The sequence below is a fragment of the Babylonia areolata genome, chromosome 3 (genome assembly GCF_041734735.1).
Source record: "Babylonia areolata isolate BAREFJ2019XMU chromosome 3, ASM4173473v1, whole genome shotgun sequence".
Lineage (NCBI taxonomy): Eukaryota > Metazoa > Mollusca > Gastropoda > Neogastropoda > Buccinidae > Babylonia > Babylonia areolata.
The window spans coordinates 49,370-67,500 of NC_134878.1; the positions used below are offsets into that span (position 1 = coordinate 49,370).

General features: G+C 46.2%; 1 protein-coding gene across 1 annotated transcript in view; it reads right to left on the reverse strand.

The window, feature by feature from the left end:
• Nucleotides 1–357: 357 nt before the first annotated feature.
• The window catches only part of LOC143280409 (IQ motif and ankyrin repeat domain-containing protein 1-like), a 20,470-nt gene continuing 2,696 nt past the window's right edge, over nt 358–18,131 (reverse strand). Inside the window, exons 2-6 of the mRNA XM_076585043.1 lie at nt 17,740–17,900; nt 14,651–14,786; nt 6,113–6,247; nt 4,199–4,327; nt 358–2,122 (exon numbers count right to left, since the gene is read on the reverse strand). Coding sequence (XP_076441158.1) covers nt 1,969–2,122; nt 4,199–4,327; nt 6,113–6,247; nt 14,651–14,786; nt 17,740–17,845 — 660 coding nt within the window. The 5' untranslated portion in view covers nt 17,846–17,900 and the 3' untranslated portion in view covers nt 358–1,968. The remainder of the gene's footprint in view (nt 2,123–4,198; nt 4,328–6,112; nt 6,248–14,650; nt 14,787–17,739; nt 17,901–18,131) is intronic.

An 18,131-nucleotide genomic window follows, 5' to 3' on the forward strand; every position in this document is an offset into this window, starting at 1 on the left:
ATTCCAAGGAACCATGTTTATTTCGACTGAGTCTGTTGATGGCATCCAGTGATGGAACGGTTGTGCGTAACGTGACACTGTGTTTTACACAGCAGAGAGTCTTTTGTTTCTGAATATCTTAGATACATAATTATAGCAGGACCTGTAAAAAATGTCTGATATATCGTGTTTGTTCCTTAATATCATTGTTCCTCTTAATAAGGGGCTAGGGCCTTAAAATGTTTTCTCTCTCTCTCTCTCTCTCTCTCGCTCTCTCTATCTATCACCCGCGCGCGCGCGCCCGCGCGTGTGTGTGTGTGTTTGTGTGCGATATGAACAAGTCAAAGAAACGAACAGATATATATTTTTATTCCAAAACGTACAAAACAGAAAAAAAAAATTATTATTGCGTTCACGGCAAATAGCAAAGTCAAATTCAAAAGTAAATACCAGATTGGACGGATTGCCACAGTCTTGCAATGAAATTGCTAGTAAATGGTAAATGGAGGTATAGACAACAGCATTGTATTGACGCTGACAGAGGGGAGACTCCAGGGGTGTGCTGTTCACACCACCGGTTTACAGTTTGTCAAGGGGTGTGCTGTTCACACCACCGGTTTACAGTTTGTCAAGGGGTGTGCTGTTCACACCACCGGTTTACAGTTTGTCAAGGGGTGTGCTGTTCACACCACCGGTTTGCAGTTTGTCAAGGGGTGTGCTGTTCACACCACCGGTTTACAGTTTGTCAAGGGATGTGCTGTTCACACCACCGGTTTACAGTTTGTCAAGGGGTGTGCTGTTCACACCACCGGTTTACAGTTTGTCAAGGGGTGTGCTGTTCACACCACCGGTTTACAGTTTGTCAAGGGGTGTGCTGTTCACACCACCGGTTTACAGTTTGTCAAGGGGTGTGCTGTTCACACCACCGGTTTGCAGTTTGTCAAAGGTCCAGGGCCGACTTGCATAAGGCGATCTTTGTAGCGCTAAGCTTGCTTGGAGAATGTTCCTAAGTATGTGGAGTTCACCACGGAGTTGAGAACATTCTTAACGATAAGCACACTTAGCGCTGCAAAGTCTTAACGATAAGCACACTTAGCGCTGCAAAGTTAATGCATGCAACCCACCTCAGGATGCATGACGTTACATTTCAGTCCAGAAAGATTTCCGTTCGTCCCCTCTTCATTTACTGGTCATGCGTGTAGGTGCGTGTGTGTGTGTGTGTGTGTGTATGTGTGTGTGTGTGTGTACTGGTGTGATTGTGTGGGTGGGTGCATACAGCAATATTTGTACATAATGCTTATTTTTGAATTAGTTGTGTTTAGAGCCATATGGCCCACAGCGTGTGTGTGTGTGTGTGTGTGTGTGTGTGTGTGTGTGCAGATCTTTTTTTTTCCTTTTCTGTGCGCTTAGAGTTGATTTCATCAAGATTTTGCGCCTTATAAATACCACAATTATTTATTATTATTATTATTATATCCATGCCGCCTTCTTTCCACCAGATATTGAGTTGTGGTTGTGCTGAAATAGCGTAACTTCCTCGTCTCTTTGTATCTAGAAAATATTACACATTTATATCATATTGAATTTATATTACACATTTATATCATATTGTATTTGATTTGTGTGTATACGCACGCAGAAGATAATGAGATCCTGAAATCCAAGTCAGCGTTCAGTGAGTTGTGGAAACAAGAACATACCCATCGTGTAGAATCCTGAAAAGGGAGTATGGCTGCCTACATGGCGAGGTGAATATATTGATTAAAGCATGGTCATACACGAAACACGTTACGGCAATATCCCGTGTCACCAGCTGATTTGAAATTGATTGATATCTATATCATTTTGTGCTGTGAAAGGAAATCCCCCCACCTCTTCCCTTACCCCGTTTCTCTTTCTTCTCTCTTCTTTTTTCTTCTTTTCTTTCTTTTCTCTTTGTTTTTCTTTCCTTTTTTCTTCTTTTTTCGCTGCCGTTGCTGATGGAAGACTTTAAGCGACCTTGAAGACGATGACCTTGCCCATGGTGTCCTCCGTGATGGTGGGGTTGGCCGTCAGGAAGACGAAGTTGAAGCCTTCCCCCACAGCGAACAGCGTGTTCTGCGTGTAGTCTGCGTCGTCCGTGGGGCGTACCAGCTTCATGTACCTGTAGGGAGGGTGAAGGGGGGAGGGGGAGGGAGGGGGGTGTCAGGGGGGACAATCACTACAAGTGTTACAGACAGGGCAGCAAAGTCATTGCAAACAGGGTCACTGATTACAGTTCCTGACTAAGTTCAGTAATAAAAGAGAAAAGTGGATTCAAGTTCAGCAATAAATTCTTCCGACGTGATGATGGATTGCGCGATGACATGAATGATGCATGTGTGTGTGTGTGTGTCTGTGTGTATGCATGTGCACGTTTCTGTAACTAGTGACACTGGCTAGATTACCAGCTGACTATGTTATCTATATATGATGTGAACAATTTTTGTTATTTTTCACTCTGTATCTTTTTTTTTTCTTTTCTTTTTCACACATTTATTTATTTATTTATTTATATCTATTTTTCTGCGCTCTTCTTGTTGGTGTGATGTTGTGTATGAATATTTTGTGTTATATCTGATTGTAATGGAACTTAAAAGAATGTTATTTTTTCAATCAGTAAAAGTGTGACATGTTTTCTGCTTAGCACCTAGGGAGGAGAGTGCACGTTATGGAGGAAGGTGGAAGATTGGTCAAGACGCTCATCTGTCGCTATAGTATCCGTCAGGGTATCAGCTTGATTCCCACTCTCGCCCTCTCTACCAAGATTGGTCAAGACGCTCATCTGTCGCTATAGTATCCGTCAGGGTATCAGCTTGATTCCCACTCTCGCCCTCTCTACCAAGATTGGTCAAGACGCTCATCTGTCGCTATAGTATCCGTCAGGGTATCAGCTTGATTCCCACTCTCGCCCTCTCTACCAAGATTGGTTAAGACGCTCATCTGTCGCTATAGTATCCGTCAGGGTATCAGCTTGATTCCCACTCTCGCCCTCTCTACCAAGAAAACCAAACTGAGCGTCCAGTCATTCGGATGAGACGACAAACTGACGTCCCGTGTGCAGCACACACGACACACTGTAACAAAACAAAGAGCAATACGTCACGTGTACAGCACACACGACACACTGTAAAAAAACAAAGAGCAACACGTCCCGTGTGCAGCACACACGACACACTGTAGAAAACAACAACAAAGAGCAACACGTCCCGTGTGCAGCACACACGACACACTGTAAAAAAACAAAGAGCAACACGTCCCGTGTGCAGCACACACGACACACTGTAAAAAAACAAAGAGCAACACGTCCCGTGTGCAGCACACACGACACACTGTAGAAAACAACAACAAAGAACAACACGTCCCGTGTGCAGCACACACGACACACTGTAGAAAAACAAAGAGCAACACGTCCCGTGTGCAGCACACACGACACACTGTAGAAAACAACAACAAAGAACAACACGTCCCGTGTGCAGCACACACGACACACTGTAAAAAAAAAAGAAAAAAAAAAGAACAACACGTCCCGTGTGCAGCACACACGACACTGTAACAAAACAAAGAGCAACACGTCACGTGCACAGCACACACGACACTGTAACAAAACAAAGAGCAACACGTCACGTGCACAGCACACACGACACACTGTAAAAAAAACAAAGAGCAACACGTCCCGTGTGCAGCACGCACGACACACTGTAAAAAAAACACAAAGAACAACACGTCTCGTGTGCAGCACACACGACACACGGTAAAAAACAACTCTCTCTCTCTGTCTCTATCGCTCTGTCTCTGTCTCTCTCTCTGTCTCTCTCTCTCTGTCTCTCTCTCTCTGTCTCTCTCTCTGTGTGTCTGTGTGTGTGTCTCTCTCTGTGTGTCTCTCTCTGTCTGTCTCTGTCTCTCCCTCTGTCTCTCTCTCTCTCTGTCTCTCTCTCTCTGTCTCTCTCTCTCTGTCTCTCTCTGTGTCTGTCTCTCGTCCCTCTTTCCCTACTGCATCTCTCTGTCCCTCCCCTTTTATCAATCTACCTGTCTCTCTTTCAATCGGTCTCTCTCTCTCTCTCTCTCTCTGTGTCTCTCTCTCGGTCTCTCTCTGTGTCTGTCTGTCTGTCTGTCTGTCTGTCTGTCTCTCTCTGTTAACAACCAAGCAGAAACGAGAGAGACGTATTTTTGTTGTTTTTGTTTTTGCGTAGACACCCACCTATCGTCTTCCAGAATTTGCTTGGTGAGCACCAGATCCATGAGGTCCGGCATGACTTCATTGAAGAATTCCTGTACGATGTCAATGCTGCCGTTCTCCCCCAGGTTGATGGTCATGGGTTTGCCGTACCTGCACACACACACACACACACACACACACACACACACACACACACACACACACACACACACACACACACACACCGCAGTGTGCTGGAAAGTGGAAGTTGGAAAGTGAGTACGTAAAATTCTGGAAACAAAAACGAACAGTTCGTTCAAGCAAGATTTTTACAGGAGTGCTATGACAAACTAAAAACAATCGTAAGTATCTAAAATCAATAAATAAATAAAGCAAATATAAAGTACAGGCAAGCGCCGACTGGGTTACGAATCGGTGTCCATGACTTACAGGTTGAACATGGCAGTTATAGAAATACACAGAAAGAACCAAGACTGTGTGCTACTTGTAAGGGTTTAGAAGCTGACATTCATCTTTGCGACCATTGTGTGAAATACAGTATTTACAGAAACATTACTAAAAGACATGTCGATCAACTGCCACATACCCAGCGAGCAGAAACAACAAAACCAAACCCACCTGCCATGTTGATAAAACAAGTAATGCCGAAGATGACCTCCTCTGTCTGTTTCAACTCGAAGCATTCGATCCCATTCGACAGAAGGGTTACTTGTTTCGGGCATCCAGTATCGGAAGAAAAATCCTGACTGATGAACTGAGAGTTGAATAATAAAGAACTCTGTAAGTGTGTTTGTTTTATTATCAGACTGGATTTTATTTGTACAGAATTTTGCCAGGAACAGTCCTTTTGATTTCTTGGGTTCTGTTTAAGTGCATGCTGCACGCGGGACCATGGTTTACCGTCTCGTCCGAAAGACTAGCACCCAGACCCTCACTTAAGGTGTAGTTCAGGGTGGAGAAAAAATTCCAGTTATATTACTGTCATTAATTTCGCTTTGTTGCAGTCACTTCTATGCACACACTTATTACAAGACTGCGCTTTATAAGCCTTTGTCTGTTGTTGTCAGTGTTTTATTGTTTATTGTGGAGTTGTATGGTCCTTGAGCGAACAGAATGAGCTAAAACTAGTGTTCACCTTTCAGGCAACAGAGTTTTGTGTGAAATGAAGCAGTGAAGAGGGGGGAGGTAACCCGGTGAGTGTTGGTGTGCGTGTTTTTCTCTGCTTATTCCCTCTTTCACTCTGTATGTCTGTCTCTCTCTCTATCTCATTTACATGCTTGTGTGTCGGTGTGTGTTTGTGTGTGCTTTATCGAGTTATACCCTCTCTCTCTCTCTCTCTCTCTCTCTCTCTCTCTCTCTCTCATTTGCATGCTTGTAGGTATGTTTATAAGGTGCGTATGTACTTTATGTATGTACGTATGTGCTTTTTGATCATGAATGCAAGCATTACGATTGTATAGAAGTGCATAATTATAATATTATATGTCTTCGAGTGTGTCCGAATTTCTCCCAATCATTCTGTTATTTTTGCGAATGTTTTTTAGTTCATGTTCTTATTCCTCTGAGGGCTGGATGTTAAAAACAAACGTAACCTAATTAGTATATACAACGATAAAAAGAAAGATGACTACTGAGTCTACAAAGACAACAAATGGAGAAACTGTTGGTTGTAAAATAAGACACTTTTGATAAAAGGTGTGTCCCGACATTTTCCAACTAACACAATACCTAAAGTCAGACCTATGGTCTGAAGCGTTCCACACATCATATCAAAAGTGAGTCTCCGTAATACAACCAACGGTTTTTATCAACTTTCTCCATTTTTCATAATTATCATATATGCTTATACCACTTCCTTCATCCAAACGTCGTTCTCTCCGTCTCTTCTCCCTCTCCCTCCCTCTCCCACCCCCTCTCCCCCTCTCCCCCACTGACCTGATGGCGCCCAGAAGGGCCAGGCGGATGCTATCTGGTCTCATCTCCGCGGAATCCATGACGTGCAGGTTGTTGCAGTCACGGTGCCGGAGAAACACGCCCACCCTCTCGGCCTCGTCTATCACCAGTGGCCACCTGCACACACACACACACACACACACACACACACACACACACACACAGAGAGAGAGAGAGAGAGAGAGAGAGAGAGAGAGACGCACACAAAACATCACTGATGTAACAGCAGATCAGTTAAATAATCATTTTGCAACCATTGCTGAAAAAATTATACCAAGCGACAGGACCAGTGAAAATGACCTCTGTATTCTAAAACAGTATATTGACTCAAAGAAAATTCATGTTCCATTTAGTCTTCAACCAATGACTGTTTTTGATGTATGTCAAAGCCTATCACAACTAAAACAATCTGGCACACGAGATTTGGACGGGTTAGATGGACAGATATTAAAGCTTTCTTCCCCTGTTATTGTAGATACTCTGACATATCTTTATAATTTGTGTATCGATAAGAAATGTTTTCCTTCTAAATTCAAGCAGGCTAGAGTCATTCCACTGTACAAATCAGGTGATTCTTCTGATCCATCTAACTATAGGCCAATTTCTGTCTTGTCTGCTCTGTCTAAACCCATTGAAAAACATTTGCAAAAATGTTTATATTCTTATCTCTTTGACAACGACTTAATCCATGAAGACCGGTCTGGTTTCCGTAAAAATCATTCTTGTCATACAGCCCTCATACAACTCACTGACAGTCTTCTACATAACATAAATGAAAATAAATTCACAGGTCTCCTTTTCATAGATTTTGAAAAAGCTTTTGATGTAATCAATCACTCCTTGTTACTACGTAAATAGAAGCTTATAAATTACCACCAGAGTATATTCACCTTACACAATCTTTTCTTTCTGATAGGAAGCAGTTAATAGCAATAAATAATCAAACCTCAAATTTTACATCTATTAATCATGGAGTACCACAGGGATCCATCTTAGGACCAATTTTATTCTCCACTTATGTTAATGACTTACCTTGTTATATGAAATCTAAATGTGAAATGTTTGCAGATGACACATCATTACATTCAAGCAATTCAGACGCCAGTAAACTAACTAATGAACTCCAAGATGATATTCAGAAACTTAATGACTGGACACACTTGAATCACATGTCCTTGAATGTTCAGAAAACGAAGTGCATGTATGTATGTGCACGACAAAAAAAGACAAAAAATGAAACATAACTTCAAACCACTATTCCTAGGCGTCAATAAAATTGAAGAGGTAGATTCACATAAAATTCTGGGTGTCATTATTGATAAAGATCTATCTTGGACTGATCAAACGAAGTGCTTAAGTAAACGTCTCTCAAATAGAATACTTCAACTAACAAAAATTAAAAAAAAGATCCTTAATGTTCATTCACGAAAGCTCTTTTTCTGTGCACATATTCTGCCAGTAATCGATTATGTATCAGCCTTATGGGACAGCTGTAGCCTCACAAACTTGAAGTTTATTCACCGTATGTATAAAACAGCACTGAAAATAGTATTGTTGAAACCGAACTCTCTGACCCCAATGGACTATAAACAACTTAATATATTATCCTTTCACAACAGGCTGTACTTCAACAAAGCTGTTTGCATGCATAATGTTATGTATAGAAATGCTCCAAAAAAGATTGCAGACACATTTAAAACTAATGAACACAGACACAACCACATGCTCTGCATACCCAGACCAAGAAACAACCTTTACAAATCCAGCTTTCTGTATTCTGGTAGAAAATTATGGAATAATCTCCCACTCACTCTGAAAAGTATCGTAAATAAAAACGTGTTTAAGAAAAATCTGAAGAATCACCTCATTGAAAATAATTAACAGTAATACAAATTTTGACCTGTTAGTCTAATATTCCTATTAATTGTGAAATGTTTTGTATATGCTTGTGTTGGCAAGGATTTTGCACTAAATGGGGGAACATGTGCATGTGGGTGGGATGGGCATGGTGTAATTGTGTCCGAGAATTTGTATTCAGTGGTGTGTGTGTGTGTGTGTGTGTGTGTGTGTGTGTGTGTGTGTGTGTGTGTGTGTGTGTGTGTGTGAAATGGAAATGCAATTTTGTATTTCTTTATCACAGTATTCTTGTATAGATATATACATATATATATACTATAGACTATTATTATTATTATTTTCATTGATGGCTTGATGTAAAAAAGCAATTGTTGCTTATTCAATTTACCATCATGAAATAAAATCTTGACTTGACTTGACTTGACTTGACTTGACACACAAGCGTGTTCATTCTGTGTACCATGTGTAAGTAATAGAAGCACCTTCATCCGCCTTGATCATGTCTGAATGGATAATAATGTATTGACTGTGTGCAGTTCGTCACAGTGATGAATGGATAATAATGTATTGACTGTGTGCAGTTCGTCACAGTGATGAATGGATAATAATGTATTAGCTGTGTGCAGTTCGTCACAGTGATGAATGGATAATAATGTATTGGCTGTGTGGAGTTCGTCACAGTGATGAATGGATAATAATGTATTGGCTGTGTGCAGTTCGTCACAGTGATGAATGGATAATAATGTATTGACTGTGTGGAGTTCGTCACAGTGATGAATGGATAATAATGTATTAGCTGTGTACAGTTCGTCACAGTGATGAATGGATAATAATGTATTGGCCGTGTACAGTTCGTCACAGTGATGAATGGATAATAATGTATTGACTGTGTGGAGTTCGTCACAGTGATGAATGGATAATAATGTATTGGCCGTGTGGAGTTCGTCACAGTGATGAATGGATAATAATGTATTGACTGTGTGCAGTTCGTCACAGTGATGAATGGATAATAATGTATTGGCTGTGTGCAGTTCGTCACAGTGATGAATGGATAATAATGTATTAGCTGTGTGCAGTTCGTCACAGTGATGAATGGATAATAATGTATTGACTGTGTGGAGTTCCAGTCACAGTGATGAATGGATAATAATGTATTGGCTGTGTGCAGTTCGTCACAGTGATGAATGGATAATAATGTATTGGCTGTGTGCAGTTCCAGTCACAGTGATTCTACGGACGTTGTGCATGTGATCCTTTCCAGTCAAGGGTGGGGTGTGGGTGTGGGGGTGGGGGTGGAAAGTACGTATTGCAGCACATTGTGTGTTACTTATACGTTGTTTACCTGGTTTTATTTCCTTTATTTTCTAAAGGCACACAAAAACTATTGGAATGTTGATCCAGTTAGGGGTGAAAGCTACAAGCACTGGTCCACCAGGCTCAGGAAACGAAACTTAGTCTCAAGCCACAGTTCCAGAACAAACAGACGAGCATCAAGAAAAGCGAATTACAGTTCCTATATACCAGTTAGACGTTTTAACCCATTATCGGTATGATCCATACGTAATTATGTTTCAATTGATCTATTATAAGAGAACCCTTTTTTTCTTAAATTCTGCATAATACCGTCGGCAAATTGTATATTTTTGTCCATTTTGTAATTTTGAATCGGGTCCTACAGAAATACATTTACATCAGGTTTAGTTTGGTTCACTTTGTGTCTCCGTGTTGTTTTTTTATGATTCTCTGTACATTTACATTAGGTTTAGTTTGGTTGTCACGCATCATCCAGTTTGAGTCCTTCCACGTCTTCAAGGTCAGGGGGATGGGGGAAGGGTGTATGTGGGTGTGTGTGCTTGTGCCTGAACCCCCTTCATGGTTGAATGATTCAGGGAATGATGAGCACCTAATGACAGCCATCAGTCGCCTCTACCCAAGGTAGGCAGGCTGTTGTGAAAATGACTCCGTTGTTTGTAAAGCGCTTAGAGCTTGGTCTCTGACCGAGGATAGGCGCTGTATAAGTATCTGTATCCATCCTTCCATAAAACTGACCAACAGTGTCTCCCCCCACCCCTCCCACCAGGTGTTTGTGGCCAACAGTAGCTGTAATTGACCTGACCTGGTCAGGTCAGGTCAGGTCAGGTCATTAGATCTGCTACTGGTAACCTGTAATCCAGTACAACCTGTTCAGGGTCGGGTTGCCGGCGACTAAACCGGCACTCCCACCGCTCCCTTCCGGGACTGGTGAGGCGGGTGGGTAGACACCCTTATGGAGATCCATAAAAGGGCGTTGGCTCAGGAGAGCCACCGACGGCCATCTAGCTCCACCGTGCTGTGTGCATGCCACACGCAGTTGGCCCCCGGGGTGTGTCTACCCATGCATGCGAAGTCTGGATCCGGCAGAATCTGCGGAAGAAACCTATCGGTTCAACGGAGAGGAAGGCGGTTACAGCAACGCACTGTGGAGTGCAGAGAGCAAGATGAGACACCGAAATAATATCTTGGTCATCCACTGCATCCGTGCTCATCCTCCAGTCGTCTCGACTTAGTCTTGCCACTGGAAATTGGTGGACCCGGACGAGAGAGTGAGGTCGATGTTGCGCAACTCCTCTTCACTTTAAACAAACTCATCGCGCAAGTCATCAGTCATCCAAAATGACCTTTCATCCTTCATCATTTCATCACCCCCAAGTCCTGTGGCGACAGGCGAGCGACGAAACGACAGGTGTGGGTACACTGGCAGTCGCAGGCGGCTCAGGCCATAGGGTCGTTCTTCATCGACAGGAGCAGCGATGGAGCTCGGCAGCCGTCTGAGCGTCTGAGCAGCCCTCTTTAGGAATGCACTGCTCACCTCCCTGGCATGAGGAAGGGGCTAGAAAAGGTGCCCTAAAAATTGCCTGCTCCATATCACCCTGGCCAGCATACCGCGGCTGGTGGGGACCCTACATCAGCGGTCGAAACAAAGAGAAAGAAAAGAAAAAAACAAGGATCGTTCCTCTCACCATTGGTGCTTGGAACATAAGGACTCTCCTGGACAGAGATAACGCGGACAGACCCCAAAGGAGAACGGCACTAGTTGCATCCGAACTCGCCAGATACAACATCGACATCGCAGCCTTGAGTGAGACTCGGCTTGCAGGCGAAGGCGAGCTCTGCGAACGGGGATCTGGTTACACCTTCTTCTGGAGTGGACGAGGAAGCGAAGAGCGACGTGAGGCTGGCGTTGGTTTTGCAGTAAAAACAGCACTTGTCAGCAAGCTAGCTGGAATCCCAAAGGGAGTCAACGATAGGCTTATGACCATGAAACTCCCACTGGCATCTTGCCAGAAGCACCTCACCATTGTCAGTGCCTACGCCCCAACCATGACCAACCCGGATGAAGTGAAGGCGAAGTTCTACGAGGACCTTCACTCTGTCATTGCTGCTATCCCTAAAGCAGACAAGCTCATCATTCTTGGGGACTTCAATGCTAGAGTTGGCTCTGACTACATCTGGGATGGAGTGATTGGAAAGCATGGCGTAGGCCACTGCAACCCAAATGGATTGCTTTTGCTTCAGACTTGTGCAGAGCACGAACTGCTGATAACCAACACAGTTTTCTGCCTCCCTACCCGTAACAGGACGTCATGGATGCACCCTCGCTCAAAGCATTGGCATCTCATCGATTACGTCATCGTCAGGAAAAGGGACAGGCAAGATGTACGTGTGACAAAGACCATGTGCGGCGCCGAGTGTTGGACAGACCATCGCCTTGTAGTCTCGAAGCTGAATATTCGAATCCAGCCCAAGAGACGCCCCCAAGGCCAGAAGGCTCCAAAACGGCTCAACATCGCTAAGCTGAAAAACATCACCATCAAACAGACCTTTGTGGAGCTGCTGGAAGATCGTCTGGAATCCGCCTCTCTGGACAACCAGAATGTGGAGTCTGACTGGAGGACCCTGCGCGAGTTGATCTATAGTACAGCTTCAGAGACCCTGGGACCCATGACCAGAAAGCACAAAGACTGGTTTGATGAAAACTGTGATGAAATCAAGCAGCTTCTGGATGAGAAACGCCGTCTGCATCAAGCCTACCTGAGCAACCCAAAGTCCACATCAAAAAAGGATGTGTACAATGCCATCCGCAGGACTGTTCAGCAAAAGTTACGTCAGATGCAGGATAAGTGGCTGAGTGACAAAGCTGATGAGATCCAGGGATATGCTGACAGGCACGATATGAAGAGGTTCTATGATGCCTTAAAAGAAGTCTACGGCCCCACATCCTCAGGATCATCCCCCCTCCTCAGTGCAGATGGGAATACCTTGATCACCGAGAAGGAGAAAATTCTCAAACGCTGGGCTGAGCACTTCAACAGTGTCTTAAATCGCCCTTCCTCTATAAATGATGAAGCCATAGACCGTCTCCCACAAGTCCCAATCAACGAAGCACTGGACGATCCGCCAACACTTCTTGAGACCCAGAAAGCAATCCGTCTGCTATCCAGTGGCAAAGCACCTGGCTCAGGCTCCATGCCAGCAGAGGTCTACAAAGATGGAGGCACTGTGCTGACTGAGAAGCTCCATCAGCTGTACTCACCCATGTGGAAAGAAGAGATGATCCCCCAGGATTTCAAAGATGCATCTATCATTCACTTGTACAAGCGAAAGGGGAACCGGCAAGCCTGTGATAACCATTGGGGCATTTCCTTGCTCTCCATCGCAGGCAAGATACTTGCCAGGATCCTACTAAACCGCCTCACATGCACAGCACACCTTGACCAAGGTCATTTACCTGAGAGCCAATGTGGATTCCGGAAAGAGCGCGGAACCACCGACATGGTGTTTGCTGCAAGGCAGCTGCAAGAGAAATGTCAGGAGCAAAATGCTGATCTGTTCTCCACCTATGTCGACCTCACTAAGGCCTTCGACACCGTGAGTAGAGAGGGACTGTGGAAGATCATGGCCAAGTACGGATGCCCTCGGAAATTTATTTCCTTGGTCAGCCAATTCCATGAAGGCATGCAGGCTCGAGTCCAGGACAATGGCGAAACATCTGCTCCTTTTCCTGTCACAAATGGTGTATAGCAAGGCTGCGTCCTGGCTCCAACACTGTTCAGCCTCATGTTCTCTGCAATGCTTACTGGTGCCTTCAGAGATGGCGATGTTGGAATCGGCCTAAAGTACCGAACAGATGGCAAGCTGTTTAACCTCAGAAGGCTTCAAGCAAAAACGAAGGTCATGACAGACATCATCAGAGACTTTTTGTTTGCTGATGACTGTGCCCTCAGCGCTGGATCTGAAGCTGACATGCAAATCAGCGTCGACAAGTTTGCCACTGCCAGCAGGAACTTCGGCCTTACCATCAGCACGAGGAAAACTGAAGTTCTCCATCAGCCAGCCCCAGGGAAACCCTACGTTGAGCCCAACATCACAGTCAACGGTCAGAGACTCAGTGCGGTGGAGCGGTTCACATACCTTGGCAGCACACTGTCACGAAATGCAACCATCGACGATGAAGTGAACGTCAGGATTGCAAGAGCAAGTGCAACTTTTGGTAGACTCAGTGCAAATGTCTGGAACAGAAGAGGCATTAGTCTTGAGACCAAGCTAAAGGTCTACAGAGCAGTAGTTCTCCCCACACTACTGTACGGCTGCGAAACTTGGACAGTGTACCAACGACATGCCAAGAAGCTGAACCACTTCCACACAACATGCCTCAGGAAGCTACTGAACATCAAGTGGCAAGACAGGACCCCAGACACAGAGGTGCTCGCAAAAGCCACCCTTCCCAGCATCTTCACCATCCTGATGCAGTCTCATCTTGCTCTCTGCACTCCACAGTGCGTTGCTGTAACCGCCTTCCTCTCCGTTGAACCGATAGGTTTCTTCCGCAGATTCTGCCGGATCCAGACTTCGCATGCATGGCTAGACACAACCCGGGGGCCAACTGCGTGTGGCATGCACACAGCACGGTGGAGCTAGATGGCCGTCGGTGGCTCTCCTGAGCCGACGCCCTTTTATGGATCTCCATAAAGGTGTCTAGCCACCCGCCTCACCAGTCCCGGAAGGGAGTGGTGGGAGTGCCGGTTTAGTCGTCGGCAACCCGACCCTGAACAGGTTGTACTGGATTACAGGTTACCAGTAGCAGATCTAATGACCTGACCTGACACTAAATAGATAGATAGCACCGTCTAGAAAGATAGATAGATCGATAACACCGTCTAGATAGATATATAGATAACACCGTTTAGGTGGATAGATAGATAGATAGATAACACCGTTTAGGTGGATAGACAGATAGATAACACCGTCTAGATAGATAGATAGACAACACCGTCTAGACAGACATATATAGATAACTCTGTCTAGATAGATAGATAGATAACACCGTCTAGATAGATAGATGCATAGATAGACTGACAGATATATAGATAGATAACTCTGTCTAGATAGATAGATAGATAGATAGATAACACCGTCTAGATAGATAGATGAATAGATAGACAGATAGATATGTAGGTAGATAAATCTCTTTTTTTTTTTTAAAGTAAAAACAAAAAACAACAAAAACCACCGTGACGAGTGGCTAGAAATGGGAAGTTCCACCGGACCAGCAACGCGGTGTCTCGTCAGTCACCGGGTCCTTAGCGTCAGTCACCGGGTCCTTAGCGGGGGGCGTGTCCCTACCTGCCTGAAGCCTTGATGAGCCCTTTGCTGTCGTTGAGCACCACGTTGATCTCCTTCAGGCTGATCTCCTCCACGGGCAAAGGCTCCGCTTTAGGCGCCTTGGCTGCTGCTGGGGCTGGGGCCTTGGCTGCCGTGCCTGAGGGCATCCAGCGTCATCGTCCTCATTATCGTCGTCGTTATCATCGGAATGGGGGAGGAGGAAGGGGGGCAATCGAGAACGCACGCACACACACGCATATACAAATATATGTGTGTGTGTGTGTGTGTGTGTGTGTGTGTGTGTGTGTGTGTGTGTGTGTAGAATTCACGCTATGTTAAGTTACGTTATGTGTGTTTGTCTTTATATTGACACACACAGAGAAAAAAATCTGTTCAGTGAGTCTGATCCCAGCACCAGTTGTTGTTAGGGGTTTCCCCCCATCGTTTGTCAATCACACTGAACTGCCTTTACACATGTGGCGTGTCGTGTGTGAGGGCCCTAAGTCAATCCGGCACACTCCGTGGAGAAAGGTGCCGAACACACACAGCGGGCGATGTGTTGTGACCTTAAGTGCTAGCTTTGTGGGCAGTGTGAGGGGGGAGGGGGAGGGCGGGGGTCAATCCGTCTTACAATGCCGAGTGATATGTATGTACGTATGTATATACAATACGTAGGGAAAGCTTGTAGTTCGACCAGTTATGGTTGTTTTGCTTTAAAAGTGCTCTGTCTCTAAGTCTGTCTGTCTTTCTGTCTCTGTCTGTCTGTCTGTCTCTGTCTCTGTCTCTGTCTATTTCTCTCTCCCTCCCTTCCCTCCCCAATTCTCTGTTTACACTTCTCTTTCTCTCTGTCAGTCTCTCTCTTCGTCCATGGTGTTATCCAAATTGCTGGGAGAGAGAAAAGGTGGGGGTTGGGAGGAGAGAGGGTTGGGAGGAGAGGGGGTTGGGAGGAGAGGGGGTCGGGAGGAGAGGGGGTTGGGAGGAGAGGGGGCCGGGAGGAGAGGAGAGGGGGTTGGGAGGAGAGGGGGTGGGGGTTGGGAGGAGAGGGGGTTGGGAGGAGAGGGGGTGGGGGTTGGGAGGAGAGGGGGTTGGGAGGAGAGGGGGTTGGGAGGAGAGGGGGTGGGGGTTGGGAGGAGAGGGGTTGGGAGGAGAGGGGGTGGGGGTTGGGAGGAGAGGGGGTTGGGAGGAGAGGGGGTCGGGAGGAGAGGAGAGGGGGTGGGGGTTGGGAGGAGAGGGGGTGGGGAGGAGAGGGGGTTGGGAAGGCGCTGGGTCAGAGGGGTGACTGTAGCTGGGTCAGGTCAGAGGGGTGACTGTAGCTGGGTCAGAGGGGTGACTGTAGCTGGGTCAGGTCAGAGGGGTGACTGTAGCTGGGTCAGAGGGGTGACTGTAGCTGGGTCAGAGGGGTGACTGTAGCTGGGTCAGAGGGGTGACTGTAGCTGGGTCAGAGGGGTGACTGTAGCTGGGTCAGGTCAGAGGGGTGACTGTAGCTGGGTCAGAGGGGTGACTGTAGCTGGGTCAGAGGGGTGACTGTAGCTGGGTCAGAGGGGTGACTGTAGCTGGGTCAGAGGGGTGACTGTAGCTGGGTCAGAGGGGTGATGCTAGCTGGGTCAGAGGGGTGACTGTAGCTGGGTCAGAGGGGTGATGCTAGCTGGGTCAGAGGGGTGACTGTAGCTGGGTCAGAGGGGTGACTGTAGCTGGGTCAGAGGGGTGATGCTAGCTGGGTCAGAGGGGTGACTGTAGCTGGGTCAGAGGGGTGACTGTAGCTGGGTCAGAGGGGTGACTGTAGCTGGGTCAGAGGGGTGACTGTAGCTGGGTCAGAGGGGTGACTGTAGCTGGGTCAGAGGGGTGATGCTAGCTGGGTCAGAGGGGTGATGCTAGCTGGGTCAGAGGGGTGACTGTAGCTGGGTCAGAGGGGTGACTGTAGCTGGGTCAGAGGGGTGACTGTAGCTGGGTCAGAGGGGTGACTGTAGCTGGGTCAGAGGGGTGACTGTAGCTGGGTCAGAGGGGTGACTGTAGCTGGGTCAATGTCAATCACTTTGACCCTGAACCTTGGTATACTTATGGGGGTGTTTGCCTGACGCGGTGTGGGTGGTTACGGGTGGATCGATACAAGCCAAGGCAAGTGAAGGCATGAAGACCCGGGGAAGACTGGTCATATCTGGTGCTTCCGTTCTGTTCGTCAGCTCTGTGTGCTACAGCCAGTGTTTGTAGTGCAGTGTTGTGTAGTGTGTTGTATTACGTTTTGTCACAACAAATTCATGAAATTCAGGTTTATCTCCACGAGTACAGCTCATCACCACAGCGGAAATCTATTTTCTTTTTTTCCTTTTTTTTCTGTGTGTGAGTGTATTTGTTTTATGATCCAAGCAATGTTGTTGTTTTGTTGTTGTTGTTGTTGTTGTTGTTGTTCAAGCCCGGGGATCCTCGTTCCTCAGTGGGACGTGACGCAGCTCCACACTGACTGTTCGGTGAAGCCTGGTCAGAGACACATGACGCAGCTCCACACTGACTGTTCGGTGAAGCCTGGTCAGAGACACATGACGCAGCTCCACACTGACTGTTCGGTGAAGCCTGGTCAGAGACACATGTCAAAGAGGAGGAAGGTGGCAGAATGGATAAGACGCTTATCTGCCAATACAGTGTTCCGTGAGGGTGTGGGTTCGATTCCCGCTCTCCCAAGTTTGACGGGAAAGTCAAAGTGAGCGTACAGATGACACGATGAACCGAGCGTACAGTCACTGGGATGACACGATGAACCGAGATCCCGTGAAAACACAACAAAGGGCAACAAAGAGCTGTCGTCTGGCAGAATTCTGTAGAAGAAAGCAACCCTGACAGTAGGCCTACACAATTGTGCATGCCTGCACTGAAGGCCTCACCAAGTACATTGGGTTATGCTGCTGGTCAGGTATCTGCCGAGGAAATGTGTTGTGAGAATTCATCCGAACGCAGCGACACCTCTTTGAGAAACTGAAACTTCTGTCAATTAAAAGATACTCACTTCCCATCAGCACTGCTCCTTACAATGTTATGTTTCAAGTGCAGCTAGCCAGACCATAAACTTCTCTCAGTGAGAGAGGGAAAGAAAGTGAAGAAAAAAAAGAGTTTTGTACCTTTGCCTGCAGCGGGTTTAGCTGTCGTTTTGGACGCCGCTCCTTTGGGTGCTGCCTTGGTCGTGGTTTTGAGCGGGGCTTTGGCTGCCGGCTTCTTCGTCGACATGGTTCCTGGTACTGCTGTCTGTTGGGGTCACTGGAGTGGTCTGCCCTTTCGGGATCTGGAACGTCAGCAACATAGAAAAGGTTATGTGGGGGACGGCGGGGTTGGAGGTGTGTGTGGGGAGCGAGGGGGGGAGATGTAAATAACGCACACAACACACTCACACACTCTCTCTCTCTCACTCACTCACTCATTCTCTCAGTCACACACTCTCTCTCTCTCTCTCTCTCTCTCTCTCTCACACACACACACACACACACACACTCACACACACACTCACACTCACACT